This window comes from Arvicanthis niloticus, chromosome 2 (assembly GCF_011762505.2).
Source record: "Arvicanthis niloticus isolate mArvNil1 chromosome 2, mArvNil1.pat.X, whole genome shotgun sequence".
NCBI lineage: Eukaryota > Metazoa > Chordata > Mammalia > Rodentia > Muridae > Arvicanthis > Arvicanthis niloticus.
In genome coordinates this window covers 116,826,965-116,843,261 of record NC_047659.1, presented here as the reverse complement: position 1 = coordinate 116,843,261, position 16,297 = coordinate 116,826,965, and the positions used below count along the sequence as shown (strand labels likewise).

General features: G+C 35.5%; 1 protein-coding gene across 2 annotated transcripts in view; it reads right to left on the bottom strand.

Moving 5' to 3' along the window:
* Xrn2 (5'-3' exoribonuclease 2) overlaps positions 1-16,297 on the bottom strand; it is a 69,606-nt gene that overhangs the window by 21,944 nt on the left and 31,365 nt on the right. For both annotated transcript variants that reach the window (XM_034494845.2, XM_076929919.1), the window contains 8 exons: positions 15,893-16,028; positions 14,013-14,120; positions 13,844-13,933; positions 13,159-13,231; positions 8,555-8,638; positions 6,860-6,957; positions 6,165-6,244; positions 4,501-4,557 (listed from right to left, as the gene is read on the bottom strand). In XM_034494845.2, coding sequence (XP_034350736.1) covers positions 4,501-4,557; positions 6,165-6,244; positions 6,860-6,957; positions 8,555-8,638; positions 13,159-13,231; positions 13,844-13,933; positions 14,013-14,120; positions 15,893-16,028 — 726 coding nt within the window. The remainder of the gene's footprint in view (positions 1-4,500; positions 4,558-6,164; positions 6,245-6,859; positions 6,958-8,554; positions 8,639-13,158; positions 13,232-13,843; positions 13,934-14,012; positions 14,121-15,892; positions 16,029-16,297) is intronic.

The window sequence follows — 16,297 nt, the reverse complement described above, 5'->3', positions numbered from 1 at the left end:
AAAAGAGACAAAAAGACTGCTGCATTTCCACATCTACTGCAGCAATATTCTCAATAAACAAGATACAGTCACTAAGATGTCCTTGTACAAATAATGATGAAGAAATGTGCATATAGTGGTATACTGAATTTACAGAGAATTTTTTAAATTGTGATGTGCACAGCCCAAAAAGAAGAATTATCACCTGAAGTACACTCAAAGGAAACACAAGTCAAATGTTTCAATTAAGGTATTTTTTAAAGTGAACAGAGTCATGGTTTTCTTCCCAAGACCAAAGAAAAACTTAATTTAATTGAAGTTGTCCTTCTCAATTAAGATCTGTGAGAACTGTAAACCCTATAAAAATAATGTAAGTACTTACTGAATTCTCCCAAGGAACACACAAAGCTAGTACTGTTCTATCTACAGTTACACACAGCAAATGTCTAAACTTCAAGTCTTTATTCTCATTTGGAAAAAGCCTAGACAGTTTAGGCAAGAGCCTTCACTCGGCATTTGGACCTGAAACTAAAAAAATGAAAACCAGCAAAAGAACAAGCTCGCAGGAAGAGAAAATAGTCCTGGGGTGCAAAAGATCATTTCCTTAAGCTCTGTAGACCAGGCTGGCCTCTAACTCAAAGAGATCTGCCTGCCTCTGCCTCCTAAGTGCTGGGAATAAAAGTATGCACCAGCATGCCCTTACTGAAGTAACAATGAGATTTAGTTAAGAGCTCAAACTAACATTTGGGAAAATAGATTCACTTATTCACCAAAAATATGCAATTTACTTTATGTACCATTCCTTTAAGTGATTAAAATGCCCATCTTCCATACTCATGCTCTGAAGGAAACATTTTTCAAGCCAAAAAAAAAAAAAATAATAATCCCCCAAGTTTCTCTCAGAACCACATCCACACAATAATTTTTATATTTAAGAAAGTACAAATCATTTAGAGAAAAAGTACCTAAATAAAAGTAAATTTTGACATTCTAATTTAGGGGCAAAGATAATCTTAAAGATGAAATCATTCTTTTCTTTGAATATTTGAAGCCATAATAAAAAAAAGTCTTTCTCTTAAAGACTTTTACAATTTTAAATAATTTCTAAAACTGTGTATTAAGGTCTTTGATGTTTTTCTTAGAAATGTAGTTTCCACTATGGTAACATTAGCCACAGAATAAACTAATTTCCTAAAGCATAAAACCTATTAGGCAAGATCCAAAGAGGAAAAAAAAAAAAACCTATTACAGCACAAAAGCCTTTTAAAAGGACATTTTATCTATTGATTTGTTTATTTATGCAGCAGCACACATGCTGTCGTGGCACAAGGATGAAGAGCAGAGACAGCCTGTAGGAGTTATCTGGTTCTCTACTTCCACGTGAGCTTCAGAAACTGAACTCGGTCTACCAGATTTGATGGCAAGCACATTTACCTACTGCTATAGCTCTGGCTATGGATAATCTTTTATACAGGTCCAAACATTTCACATTCCTTCACTTCTCTCAGGCTTATTAATTTTTAATTGTTCAGGTAGAGCACTGAAGGGAAACATACAGATGACCATATACAATCTCCACAACCAGAAACAAAAAACCAGTTATGTACAATTTATCTGGGAAGAGGAAGCAGCAACACTAAAAAAAGTAGAGGAGCACCTGGACCCTCACTTAAGTCCAAGGAAAAAGAAAATCAGTATACAAACGGTCTATGGCAGAAGAGCTCCAGATCTATGATAGGGCCCTTGCCACAAAGCCTTAAACAAAACCACCTAAACCAGACCAGCCTACAGACTCAATAGGCTGCTTAGCTGAGTCAGAGAACCATGTTCAGATTTACACTAGTCCATCCAACACTATACACCTGAGAATATTTTCACCTGCTTTTACCTAACATAGATGTAACCATGCTGATTCAACATTGGTTTCCTCCTCCCAGCTGAGAGTATAACACACCCCTTCCTTGCCAGTTATATTCCTCTCATTTTAACTGCTTCACGAATGTGATACAGGTGAAATAAATAAAAGGATAAATCCTAAATATCTTTGAAACACTTTTGTTTGTAGGCCAGATAAGATACTATAGATGCATGACATCTCTTCTGACTTTGTTCATTTTAAGCATTATTCTGAGGAGCTGTCCAATGGTGCAGAGGGTAAAGGCACTTGGTTTATACCTGGCAATCTGAATTGAATCTCTAGAACCCACATAAAGGTGGAAGAAAAGACCCAACTCCACATAGCTGTCCTCTGACAGATACATGTGCTTGTGCACCCTCCTCCCTCTCCCCCCTTCTCTCCTGCCCTGCGATCACTAATAACAAAAAGAAATTATTCTGACAAATGCTATTTCAACATTACTGTTTAAGAATGGCAGCAGCTCTTTTCAGAGCAAGGAGAAAACTCAAATGGCGAGCTTCATTTCTAGTCTACCTTTCCCTATACACTTTATGATTAATGCTAAAACAGCATGGCAATACAAACTAGTCTTACAGGGAAGTTTTGATGATTCATACACTTGACATTTTAAAGCACTTCAAGAGTTTGCAGAATTGTGACATTCTATCAGGAGAGGTTATCTAGTTCAGTGTCCTACAAAGGACTGTAGGCAGCTAAACCCTCCCCAGTGTTTGCCACCATCAAATCTGCTGCTGAGTGTGTGTATTCCACTTCCGTCAGGCCTTTGATTTGTAGTTACCTATCTGCCAGCTGTGAGCCTTATAAATACTGTGGTAATCATTACATTTAAAATTCTATTTACACACAATCCAATTTAAAAAAAAAAAAAAAAAAAAAAAACCCTTCCTGAAGAGATGACTTGAAGTACCCTAGTAATTTATGTAATAACAACACACCATCTCAATACTAAAGATAAGACCAGATATGACAGGAACCAATCTAAAGTCAATCTGAGGAAAAGAATTCCTCAAGCATGGAAGGAGACACTGACTGGAAGGTTCTATTTTTTGATCTTCATTTATCACACAAATATAAATGCAATTTTCACATGTACACACACACACACACACACACACACACACACACACACACACCATTGCAGAAAACTGGATCAAAGTCTCAAAACCATCTCTCAGAAAAAAAATGCTGAAAATTACATTGAAAGATAAAAATTAACTCAAAAAAGTTCCATGTTTGAAGTTAAACTTTCAAACTATAGCTGAATTTGGACCTAGATCTTGGATGATTTGTTTTGTAAACTTAATGAACACAATCAACTCGCTTATATTAAGCATTATAATATCCTTCAGGTTCAGAAACAATGAACCAGAAGAGCAGCATCTATCACCCCAAATACTCAGGTACTCATCCACCGATCTGTAACTCTCCTCTGGGAAAAGGTCTCTTTCCTAATTAGAAGCTTAAGTAGAATTAACTATTTCTAGAGGGCTAGGTAGTAAGGTCTTTGAAAAATGCAGAAAACCCAACTAGTACAAACAAAAATGTGACAATTCAAGAAAAAAAAAAAAAAAAACCCTAGTGTAATTAACTGGCCTGAAGCACCAATGAGATGCAGAGATCTCACAGGTTAATGCAGTGTCCACAAGTAATGTGGAAGAGCCAGATTGTTTGTGATGGGCTTATGAGCAGGGCTTTAAAGTCTGCACTTCACACTTAACAAAAGAACACGAAGACAGAGAATGAGAACAAAGTGTATAAAGAGGAACAGAAAAAAAGTGTGTTTACTTACTTACACACACACACACACACACACACACACACACAAACACATGACCTTTTAGAATGGCAATTAGCTACTAATTAAATCCATTTAGGCCAGCAATTAAACTGGTTACATTTTGCAATGAGAAATTTTAATTAAAATCTAAAGTATTTCCTGAAAGTATAAGCAATTTTAACAATGGGTCAGGGAGAAAGATTAATAATTATCATGTATTTACCAAATCCTTAAATGTATTTGCTTTAGTCTTGCCTAGATGATAACAGCATACATTCTGGCAACAAGATTTGCAATTATACCAAAACAAAAAGAAGAGTGCTGACTTTTATTTACAGCAGTTAAATTATGTTACTTTTTACTCAATGGAAGATGCTAAAGAAAGAGATAAATTTCCCAGATAATCTTAAGTAAAATACACTACATAATATTTTTATTTTCTAATTCTGCAGAACCACAATTATAGTAGTAATTATAACAAGTAAAACAGTGTGAGCCACTGGGGCATAAAGGTCTGTCTGCTTCTGTATGACAGGCTACTCTCAAACCCCATTTCTACCTCCCACTTTTCTAATCCTGAAAGAATCAGAGGTTGTCAGGGGAAACCAGAAAACAGATAAGCATGCTTGTTAAATCAGTAACCTTAACAATATACATAATTTAAAGTCAAGAGGCTCTGCTCTGAGGTCTGCAACACAAGGACTCTCAATCTCAAAGAACTGTGAATTAACACTGCCATTTCCTTGTAAATTAAAGATCTGTTAAAATTCACTTGTAAATTCTAAGCTGTGCCCTGGATGAATGCTCTGAATTCTAGAAAACTTACCTGACTGCAGTGTTCTGTGTCAGGTCCCGTAACATGGGCACAGGGGAACATACTGTTCTAAAGAGAAACGAGAAAAAAATCACCCGTGTGCACACTGAAACTCTGTGGGCAAGTAAGACATGTTGTTTGTCAAGCTTTTGAAAAAAATAAATCATTAAAATGTACTAATAAAAACAATATACCTTTATAGGATTATCCAGTTTATTTTAAGCGAAAGCAATTACGGGCAAGGGTTTCTATTAGAATCTGTAAAACAGAACAGCTGAAGACACCTCCCCATCCCTGATCAATCCAACGAGGGAATGAAGAGATCGCCAATAATAATAATAAAAGTTGAATGGGAACTGGAGAAAGGGCTCAGCAGTTAAGAGGAAACACTGATCTTTTGAATAACGCAAGTTTAGTTGTCAGCACCCATGTTAAAAGGCTCACAACCTCCTAGAATTCCAGGTTAGATATTCTGATGCCTTCTTCAGGCCTGCACAATTATGTACACTCACACCCATAGATAAGAATTCATGAGTAAAAAGGACAAAAAAAAAAGTTAGAAAAGGCCAATCTCACTAGTAACCAGAGAAATACAACTGTAAACCACAAGAAGTCAATAAACAGATTAACAAAAAAGTTATGATGATGTCTCAGTATCAATCTCTCTCACAAACTACCATTTGCAATATTATGATGCTATATCATATATATGATACTATATTGTAGCCACTTTGAGAAACCCAACACACTCTATGATTAATAAGTCCCCCTTTAAATATGTGCCTATCTAAAAATTTATGTCTTAGAAGTCTTTTACATTCTTGAAAATTATTCAGTGGAGCTGGGGAAATGACTCAGTCAGTAAACTGCTAGATAATATGAAGACCTGAGCTCTAATCCCCAGCACCATGTAAGAACTGAACAGAGCAATCTGTCCTTGTAATACTAGGGCTGAGAAAGTAGAAACAGAAGGATCTCAGATACTTGCTGGCCAGCCGGTGTAGCCAATATGACAGCTCCAGGATCAGAGAGAGATAATATATTTCAAAAAAGAAAACTAAATAAAAAGGTAGAGAGTAAATGAGAAAGGAATCCAATATAGCTGTCTAGTTTCTATACAAATGAATGTATGTGTACACACACACACACAAAATGGAGAGAGAAAAATTATAAAAGACTTTGAAGTATTTTTATGCTGACTATAACTATTAAAAATTTTTGACGCACTAAATTCACATTAATACGTCAATGTGAAACAACTTTATTTTATGATGCCTAACTAAAAGAAATAAAAATTTCATTGTTACATTTTAAAAAATCTAAAAATCTGGCTTATTTATTTCAGTAGTCTTTTCTGCTTCTTATCCCATATCTTGCCTCTGAAAACACTGTATTCAAGAAAAGAATGGAAAAAGCAAGTGGAATAGGAGTAGCAATGACACCAGCTCTGACTGTGCAGGTACTGTAGTTTCAGGAACCCAGAAAGCCCTACAGAAAGCAGAGAAGCTGATAGATGCTCAAGCTGGCCTTGGAAACCATATCCTTATTTTAAGTTCAGCAGAATTTGTTGTAAGTATAACTTTCACAGTAATATTACTAGAAAATAAGATAACACACAAGAAAAGCTAACTAAGCTTTGTTCTAGGTGTTTCACTCATATTCAAGTGGGTACTTACTGGTCTGGAAGAATGGCTTCTTCATCCAATGAAAACTTCCCTTGAATCCCGTGACATAATTCAGGTGGCACATCAACTGGCTGTGAAAAAACACATTTCTATAACATAACCAAACAAATGGACCACAAGGATGCAACACAGTAGAAATTTGTACACCTTCTCTTAAGTTCATGTAAGTTAGGATTATAATTCAGAAGAGCCAAATTAAGGTGAAGGAGCAAACAAACTGAAGATATATCAGCAGGTGAACTGATATACAACAGCATGGCATTTGCTTCTTATTGAAAATTAATCAGTCATATAAAGAAATGACATTTTGGTCATGCCTACAACATGGATGAACTTTATCATGCCAAGTGAAATGCGGCAACAATGAGGATCCATACCAGTGGAGTCCTGTTACATGAGGAACCAAAAATAAGCTAACTCATAGATAAATACTTGGCTCCGTGGGACCACAAAATGAAGAGATGCTGTTTAATACTGTCTAATGGGTAGAATTTCTGTGTAGGTAAAAGAAAAAGTTCTGCAGATGGACAGTGGGGCTAGCTGTACAATACCATAAATATACTTAATGTTACAAAATTTCATACATAAAGAAGTTAACAGTAAATTATAACACACACACATACACACAAAACCTCTAACTTGTATAACTTGAATATTCCTAATTATTAAACAAACTAATACCGTACCTCTGTGGAGCCTGTCTGGTACAGATCTAAAATAAAGTCGTGTAGTGGATGAAGTTTTCCCACAAACAAAACATCACCTCCAAGACTATTTCTCCTGTCTAAATAAAAAAACCACAGTCAAGCAATCACATCTAATAAGACTTATCTTTATAAAGCTATAACAAAAGAAAGCATCTATATCCTAAAACTAATTCAGCACAACATTGAAGAAAAGCAATTTATAAGTAACAAACTTAAATGTATGATGTGTGGCTTTATGGAAGAAATACTATCTGAAATGAGTTGACAATGAGTAACCTTAAGAAAGAGGTCAATGCTGAGACACACTTGGACACATTGCAAGAAAAAGGACAAGACTTTCTTAGTTATAAAGTAGTTGACTTTTTGCTTAAGACATAAACATTCTCTAAGGAAATACAAACAGCAACAGAGATGAATCAACAGTTTCTTAAATTTGTTATATTGATACTATATAAAATTTTCAAAACTGAGTTCAGCTTGACAATTTCCACAATCTAAAGACTCTGCTATAATTATAAAATGCTACTTTTTATGCAGAATAACATTTCAAGTTAGCCCTCTAGGAGTAAATGCTTGTTTTACCCAACTCTTTCAAGAAAAGTTAATCCTTTGAATGATAATAGGAAGAAAGCAGATGGAGAGAATGAGGAATGCCTTCCTAAGAGGCAGTAGTATGTTTGTGTGTGGATGTCATTAAGAATCAAAAAGTCAAAGGGGATTCTTTTTTTTTAATTAACCTAGGAATGTTTATTTCCTTCTTAGTTTCTTCAAGGACCAGTCATTGTTCTGAGATTTCTTGTTTAATCTCCACAAGTTTATGGATGCTCTAGGGTTTCTCTTACTGTTGATTTATAGTCTTATTCCTGAAAGATCGGACAAAATACAAGAAATTATTTCTATCTCCCTTTATTTATGAAGACTTGGTTTGTATCCTAATATATCATCTACTTTAAAGATAGTTCCATGGTCTGCTAAGAAGTAAGTGTATTCTGTAGTCTGGATGGAATCAATGTCCTCTGAATTATCTGCTTAGTCTGTTTGGTCCATGATGTCATTTAATTCAGGTATGTTTGTGAGGATTGCTAGGGCTCATCTGCGACCTTATCTCTAGCAGTGCTTGTCTCATCAAACCGGATGATGCACTTGTGGTAGAGTTTAGAATACTAACATCCTCTTGATGATTGTTCTTTAATCAGCATGAAGTGAGCACCTTCATGTTTCCACTATTTTTGGCTTAAAATGTGTATTGTTAGACATGATGCCTACTTGTTTCTAGGTCCACTTGCTTAGAATACCTCAAGAGATATTCTTGAACTGCAACTTTTTTTTGAGAGGCTCATCCTGTAGCCCAAGCCGAACTTGAACTTCCAGCAATCCTCTTGCCTTAGTCCCCTCAGTGGTGGAATAACAGGACTGTGCCACCAAAGCCCAGATGAACTGTTAATCTTTAATAAATTTAGTAAATACTTTTTAATTTAAAAATGACAATTATTTAGTACTCAATTAATAGATAATAGTTAAGAAGCAAAGTTAATGTCTACTATAAAAAAATAAATCAATAATTTATGCCTCCTATATGAGAACATTTCCAAATGGAAAAAAGTATAATTTTATACAGAAATGAAGTCTATGTTGGACAGACTCCACATTGACCAAGTGAGGGATGTGACTTACTCTCTTCTGGAGTGAGGTCTGGGTACACCTCTTCTAGAGCCGCTCTCAGCCTTCGCTCATCCACAAATGGCAACAGAGCAACACCTGAAGAAAACAACCATCTGACCATTAGAATCACCTGATTTCAATTCATTGGTTCAAATGAACATTCTAGTAAAGTATCTCTGTTGACACAAAGACATTTGGAACTGAACTCTGTCATGTAGCCAAAACTCAGAGGTAAATATTTTCATATGTGATGTTAATGACAAAAATGTCCCCATATTTTTCATACTTACAATGCTATCATCTTACTAATGCCCTCAGGCCAACTATTAGCTCATCTTATTTAAGCTTGAGTCTGTCCTTTGGTCCTCCCTGATTCTTTGTAAAATGATGTCATTTACCTAACATGCCCAGGAATTCTATTCCTGGACTACATGAAAGGACCCTTTAATTTCTAAGCTTCCATAACACTGCTTATAATTAATCTGATTAATTTGTATGCAGACATTCTTTGGAGCATTGCCTAAATAACTTACTACTAGTTGGGAAAAGAATAGACTGTTCATGTGGGGGCTGGAATGGACCCCCAAGTGTGCTGAATTAAAGACATATTTCACTTGAGCCTACAGTTACCATTTTCAGGGAAGCTTATCATTAATATAGTGTCTATTATAATACTAAAAAAAGTTACTGAATCACATCTTTGTTCTCCTGGAATACAGAAAAAATAGTATTTAGGGTAAATAAAACTTAAAGATAAGTAACAACAACAAATGAGAAATATAACTAAACAATTCTTTAAAAAGCACCACCCCAAACTACTGTATTTGAAAATTTAAAAAAATGAAAAGACTCCAAAGCAGACATTACTAACTTTGTTACTGTTATTTTCTCAGTAAAGAAGCATTTGCTTTTATTGCCATGTAAGAATCTAAATTCTGGTATAAATTTTGCAGCACCTAAAAGAAATGATCTCAAAATCATCATTATCTGTTATCTACACAAGGCTAATTCAATTATTGGAAAGGAGTTGTTCAAATTTTATTCAGTCATACACTCGGGAGAAATATACCAACAAATACCCAAAATCATTATTTATCTTTTATTTTCTACCTAGTTGACTTAGGATTTAAAGACAACTCTGTTAAGACTCTCCTATAACAAAACTTTTCTACAATATTAATTCCAGAAGATGTATCTAATCAGCAAACAGCTTGCAGTGCCACTGACAGTAATAAAATCACCAAGGAACAAATCACCTTTGTTGCCTGGAGCAGAAAGAAATGGTTAACAGTAGTGTGCTGGCAGTAAACACGAGAACAGGTAACTCATCCTTGACCACTGTAGTCCACACAATACCTCGTCTGATCCTCTCATTCATCCCAAACCTGCTCAGGCAGTGGTTATTGTCAGGTAACAGTCACTTCAAGAGAGCTCTTTCTAGCCGGGTAGTGGTGGTGCATGCCTGTAATCCCAGCACTTGGGAGGCAGAGGCAGGTGGATTTCTGAGTTCGAGGCCAGCCTGGTCTACAGAGTGAGTTCCAGGACAGCCAGGGCTACACAGAGAAACCCTGTCTCGAAAAAACAAAAACAAAAAACAAAACAACAACAAAAAAAACCAAACAAACAAACAAAAAAGAGAGAGCTCTTCTAGCAATCAGACTCCCTAGGTTCAGATCTTGGTTTTGCCATTACGAAACTTTGATAAAATTACCTAAGTTGTCTGTTCACATATAAAACATAAAGAAATCAAAACTATTACACATGCAACAATATTGTGTATAAAACCACAATATTGCTATTAAATTATATATATATATATATATATACACACACATATACGTACACACACACACACACACATATGTTTTCAAAAATGTTTTTGTTTTTTTAAAAAGTGATCAGCTGCATTTTTCTTCCTATCATTTTAAGGTATAATCAACCCAAGTAATTAACATTACTTCCAGTAAGTTTTAAACTATATTTCTTAATAGTACTAAATTTGACATTTTTGTACTATGTGTGGAGTATAACTGAAAATATTAATGTAATTTGATACATAAAAAATAAATAAAAAATGTAAGAAACTGACATTTAAGCCATGCTAAAAACATAAACTTTCCAAGAGACCCTGTGATAGTTAATCTTCACCATCAACTTGACTGGCTTTGGGGCCTCCTGGGAGATACCCCTTTGAGTATGTTTGTAAAGGTGTTTCCACTGAGGAGGGAAGAATCTCCCTGAATATGTCAAGCTCTCTCTTCCTGGCAGGAGTCCCCAATAACAAGAAGAAGAGCTGGCCATCTTCTGCTTTCTGACTTTAAAGATAGTAACCAGATAGCTGGTTCCCCCTGGTTTCCCATGCCCTCCCCTGGGCTAGGCTCAGTCCCTGAAGGAATGAGCCACAATATACCCTTCCTTTCTTAGGCTGCTTTTGTCAAGGATTTTGTCACAGTGCTAAGTAATTGATACAGACCCAAAATACCCTGGAAAAATCCTTGTAGAGGACTGGTCTGATGCTGCTTGTATTCAAATGCTATATTCTGTACCCTAAGATCTGGTTGGCCCCCCAACAAGGAGATCCTCAAGAATGAGGATATCCTCACATATACCAGCTTTTGTTGTATCAACTTGCCTTCAAGTCATCCCTGACTGGTTAATAAAAAGATGTCTACAGCCTGGACTAGGCAGAAGAGAAGGGGTGGAGCAAAGGTTTCTGGGTACAGGGTTTCAGGCAGGGACCACGAGAAAGGAGAGGAAGAAGAAGGCACTATGGGGTAGGTAGATTGCGAGACCATGACTATCAACGCCAGCCTGTTAGAGCAGAAGTAGCCCTGGTGAAACATGTTAAAAAATATCTCAGGGATTTTGAAAGGGAAGTAGACAAAATGGCAATAAAGGGTTGATAATCTGCCCAGCTCTAGTGCTTTAAGGCTTGTTATAAATCTAAGGTCATCGTCTTTTATTTGGAAACTATATGGTCTAAGTGCAGTAAAAAACCCACCAAAATAATATTTACCAGAATAAATCTTGACTGCTTACTGAACAAGAATAGTTTCTGACTTCATAAAACATGTAAATCATTAAAAAGTACAGTACGGTACTGGGATAGAGATCAGACATAAAGACTAAATTAGTAGTCTCAAAAATAACCACATGATTTGCAACAATGAGTACCAAGACTATGCAACAGGAAAAAGCCTTTTGAACAGCTGGTTCATAGAAAAGTAGATATCCACATATGAATGAATGAGACTGGATCTTTATCTTATATCATATACAAATATTAAGCCAAAAGAAGATTGAAAACTAAAATATAAAGCAAAAATTATAAAAAGTTTTAGAAACTAAGGCAAAGGTTCATAATATAAGACTCGGCAAATGATCTCCTGGATACACAAAGACAAGCAAAATAGATAAAGCAGAGCACCAAAATGTAACCGTTTCTGACATTAACAAACACCATTACAAAGGGAAAAGACAACCCACAGAATTGAAGAAAATATACAAAAATCATTATAAAATGTTTAAAGACTATAAACCTTAATATAACAACTAAAACCCAACAAGACCTAAAGGATTTAAATAGATATTCCTTTAAGTAAATATGTAATAAATAGATATAAGTGTCCCAAAGGCACATGAAAACATGCTCATTTCATCAGGGAAATGTAAATTAAAGCTATTGCGAGTTATCAGTTTATAGTGGTTAGGGTAGCTCAGTATGTTTTTGTTGTGGTTATTGTTGTTGTTTTTCCATGGGTGGGGTGGGGGATGAGTGTTGTGAGGTTTCTGGGGATCAAAGGCATTTCTGTAAGCCAGGTAAATGGTATTCCACTGAGCTACTTCTTAGCCCTTCAATCTGCAAATTGATAATATTCCCTCTGCCTCACAGTTCTGAGCTTAGTATCCTAAAAAAGGGTACAGCACAAGAAAGTGTGTCAGAGAAGAATTTGGTAAGCGAGGTTGGTTTTCTTTTTCTGTGAGTTATATTCAATAACCAACTTTTGTTGATTAGTGACTAACATCTTAAATTTAGTGTGAATTTTTAAATTGACTTTTCTACATAATCTATTCATTCACACAAGGAGTATAAAAAACAGGCAAATAAGAAAATGCCAACTGTTAAGTTTCTACTATACTTTTTACTAGTTTCCATAACCCCAAGCAGGCATGACTGTGTTTCTTAGCAGTTTTGAAAGGTAGCAGTGGGTTACTGCTTGAAGAAAAAGTCACAAAGAACACTAGACCTGCAATTTTAACCAATTTCAGTAAGTTACTATCTTTTACTATTAGAATTATTATTGTTGATCACTGACGATCACGGATTAATATTTAGATCTACTTTTCACATAAAATTATGAAAATATGGTTTCCAGAATTCTTTTATCCTGTAAGTCATGATTGATCAGCTTTATTAAAAACTGTAAACAAACAAGATGATGGTGGTGCACACCTTTAGTCCCAGAACTCAGAGGACAGAGGTAGGCAGATCTGTGTCTGAAGACAGCCTGATCCAATGAAGAGTTCTAGGACAGCCAGGGACACACAGAGGAAACCCCCCCCCAAGCCCCCCAAAGCAAACAAACAACAACAAAAAAGGAGTATCTAAATTTTACCTTGCCATGCATACTTCTTCCCATTCAAGTCAATAGCAAAATCTTCAGGATAGAAGTCAATTATACTGGAATCCTGTTTGAGGAAGAAAGCAGAAGAATCAAAAACAAAGATTCCTTGTCTCAAAAACATGAAATAACTTTAAACAAACAAACAAACAAACAAAAAAGGAGTTTATGAACTATATGCAGGCAGTGAAGGGTTTAATTACTCAACATTCCCTACTTCCAGGCTGGGTCTCAATATTTAACCAGCACAAAAGAACAAGTTTAGAGTTAATTTTAGGTAAGTCAGATAGAATGTTTGAAGTTGTTACAGGGCTAAAACAAAGAAAAATTGTTATACAGGATGTGATTAACTCACAACTTTAATTCTAGTACTGGGGTGTCAGAGGTGAATCTCTGTGAGTTCAAAGCCAGCCTTGAACTGGGGGGGTGGGGGGATGGGTGTTCCAGGGCTCCTCCTGTTCCACAAAGTATCCCGTCTCAAAATAATAGCATGTAGATTGAAAACAAATCAGTTTTATTTACTGGGTAGGAAACGCAGAGGCAAAGAAAAATACAGGATACCACATTATACAGTGAAAAGTATATAGAACACATTCTGTATTTCAGCTTTTTAGAACTATGACATGTAAAGTCAACTCTGACTAATGTTACTAACATACTTGAAAACACTAAGACTTACAGGGTCACTCATGAGCTTCCGCCATGTTGGAGGTAGAAAGTTACCACTTGCAGCTGGAAAAACCCCCATTAGTTGTTCCAGTGGTTTAAACTGCAAGAGAGGGAAAGGTTTAAGACTCCAAATTATTATCAAAATCAAATTCCTACTTTTTCATCAACTTGAAGCTTACCGGTTTTGTGCCCTTTTCAAAATCAGAAGACATGTCTGCAATACCTTCAAAGTCTGAGGCAAATGGTGCATAATGGAATGGATAATACCACTTCCAGGAAGCACAGCCCTAAAATCATTAATGACAATTAAAAGCAAAATACTCTTAATGATGAACATGGTAAAAAAAAAAATTAGGCTATGACTATCAGTTTATAATATCTTATTTGCAAAATATGATTTCTGGCATGTACTCTACATTAATTTTTCTGAGTTCAAAATATTGTTTAACTGCTTCATATCAGTGGTCCCTTTATTTAAAAATATTATAAACTTTCTTGAATAATCAATAGTTAATATCAAACTTTATACTTACAAATACAAATTCATTAAGATATTTATCCTTAAAATATATTTGATGACATTTCTTTCCAATCTCAGAGCTTCTGTCATCAAATAAAACCAAACACAGTTTTCACCTGATATTTACTGAACAGTAACAGTAGTAGTAGTTGAGAACATCAACAGTAGTTGAGAATCAAACAGCCAACATTTACTATTATATTGCCACGTGGCAACTTTCTCTTGACTACAAATACACTAAAAGCAAAACAAAAGCAAGTAATGCTCATGGACAAAGAGAATCCTTTCTAGTGTGCTGTAAAACAAGATCTTTCCACCACTACTCAGTGCACTGGAGACACTGACCCAATTCACCTATCCCCAGGTGACACCAAACTTAAGTTTATTGTCTTTAAGATGAAACCAGATCCTGTCCATCAGTGTTACAATCTTCTGTGTGTCTACCTCATCTGTCACCAACCTGGCATCTTGATAAAAGGTTCAAGTCAGATACAGATGAAGAATGAAAAATTATAAAAATCATTTGTATAGAATATATACATATATAGATGCCTTTTAAGTTCTTTTAGGGACATGGAACTTTTCTCTGAAACAAGCCAGGCCAGTTTCAGGAATTGGCTGTAAAGAATGAAAGTCATTCGGGTGGTAAAAACACAATGACAGGGCTGTGGCTCTACGGGTGGAGCTAGTGAGAAATAGTTAATAGACAGTTGACAGGGTAGGGCAGTGATATGGTAAAATCGCATTTTTGAGAAGAATGAGTGTACTGAGTAATTTCCATGGCTATTAACCATTCAGGGTGGGTTTCTCTGGAATGTTTCGATATTCTTATGGTATGTATCCTTGGCAACCCCTCATCCTGTCCTCACTCCCCTGGTTTGCAGTTTTCCTCTTTAAAAGACCCCTTAGCCCGCCACTCGAGGCCAAACCTTGCTCTTGAGAGAGAGCTTGTGGTTTGACCTTGGCCGGCCAGCTTCCCTAATAAACCTCTGCTGATTGCATCCAGGTATGGTTTCTTGTGATCTTTGGGTGGTTGTGATTTCCTGAGACTTGAGGAAGGGTCTCCCAAGTATGGGGGTCTTCACAGACCAGTTCAATTAATATTCATCTCATATAAAATCATAGTATTATAGAAGAATTGTTACAATCAAATTCCTTTCAAATTGTTATTGGTACACAACACACTGCATCCTTTCTTTACTCAGTGACTGTCAAATGCTCAATTAGTTTTAAACTCTTTAAACAAACAAACATACAAACCAAAACCTGGTTAAATTTTAATAATATTAAAGACCAACTCAAACACTATGATCCTTAAAATCCTTTAACACAACAGAGCCAAGTTTTGTTGATAGACTAATTGCTAAGGAACTTCCAAGTCTTTACAAATATAATTTATGGTAATAATTTTTAGTAGAAAGTTTAATACCACAAGTGTCGATTTTATCTAAGGATATTCAATATTAGGTACAATTATAGAAATTACTGGTTTTCTAAAATAATTAGCCAAAAACTTAGGAGGAAAACTTCTTTTGATACCTGGTAATAGTATCGAAGAACCCAGCAGAGTCCTTCAACATAGGACTGAACAACCTTACGTCGGAATTTCTCATCAGCTGCATCTACATCAAATTTGTTCTTGTAGTATCGTTGCTTCCAACCAGCTTCCCATAACCTATGGCAGGTAAAGTAATTTTATGTTTAATTAATACATCTCTGACTATAGACTGTCTACTGATTCCCAAAATAAATCAATTTATATTTAATGTCTTACATCAGAAACAAAACCCAAATACTGACTCTGAAAAGTACATTATGAAAATATATTTTTAAGAGGATAATCATTCATTGAGCAAATACATGATACTTGTCTGTGCCAATTTTAATATTGCTTTTCATATTTGCTTTAATTATGCAATAATTCTAAAAGTATGTTCTTAGAAA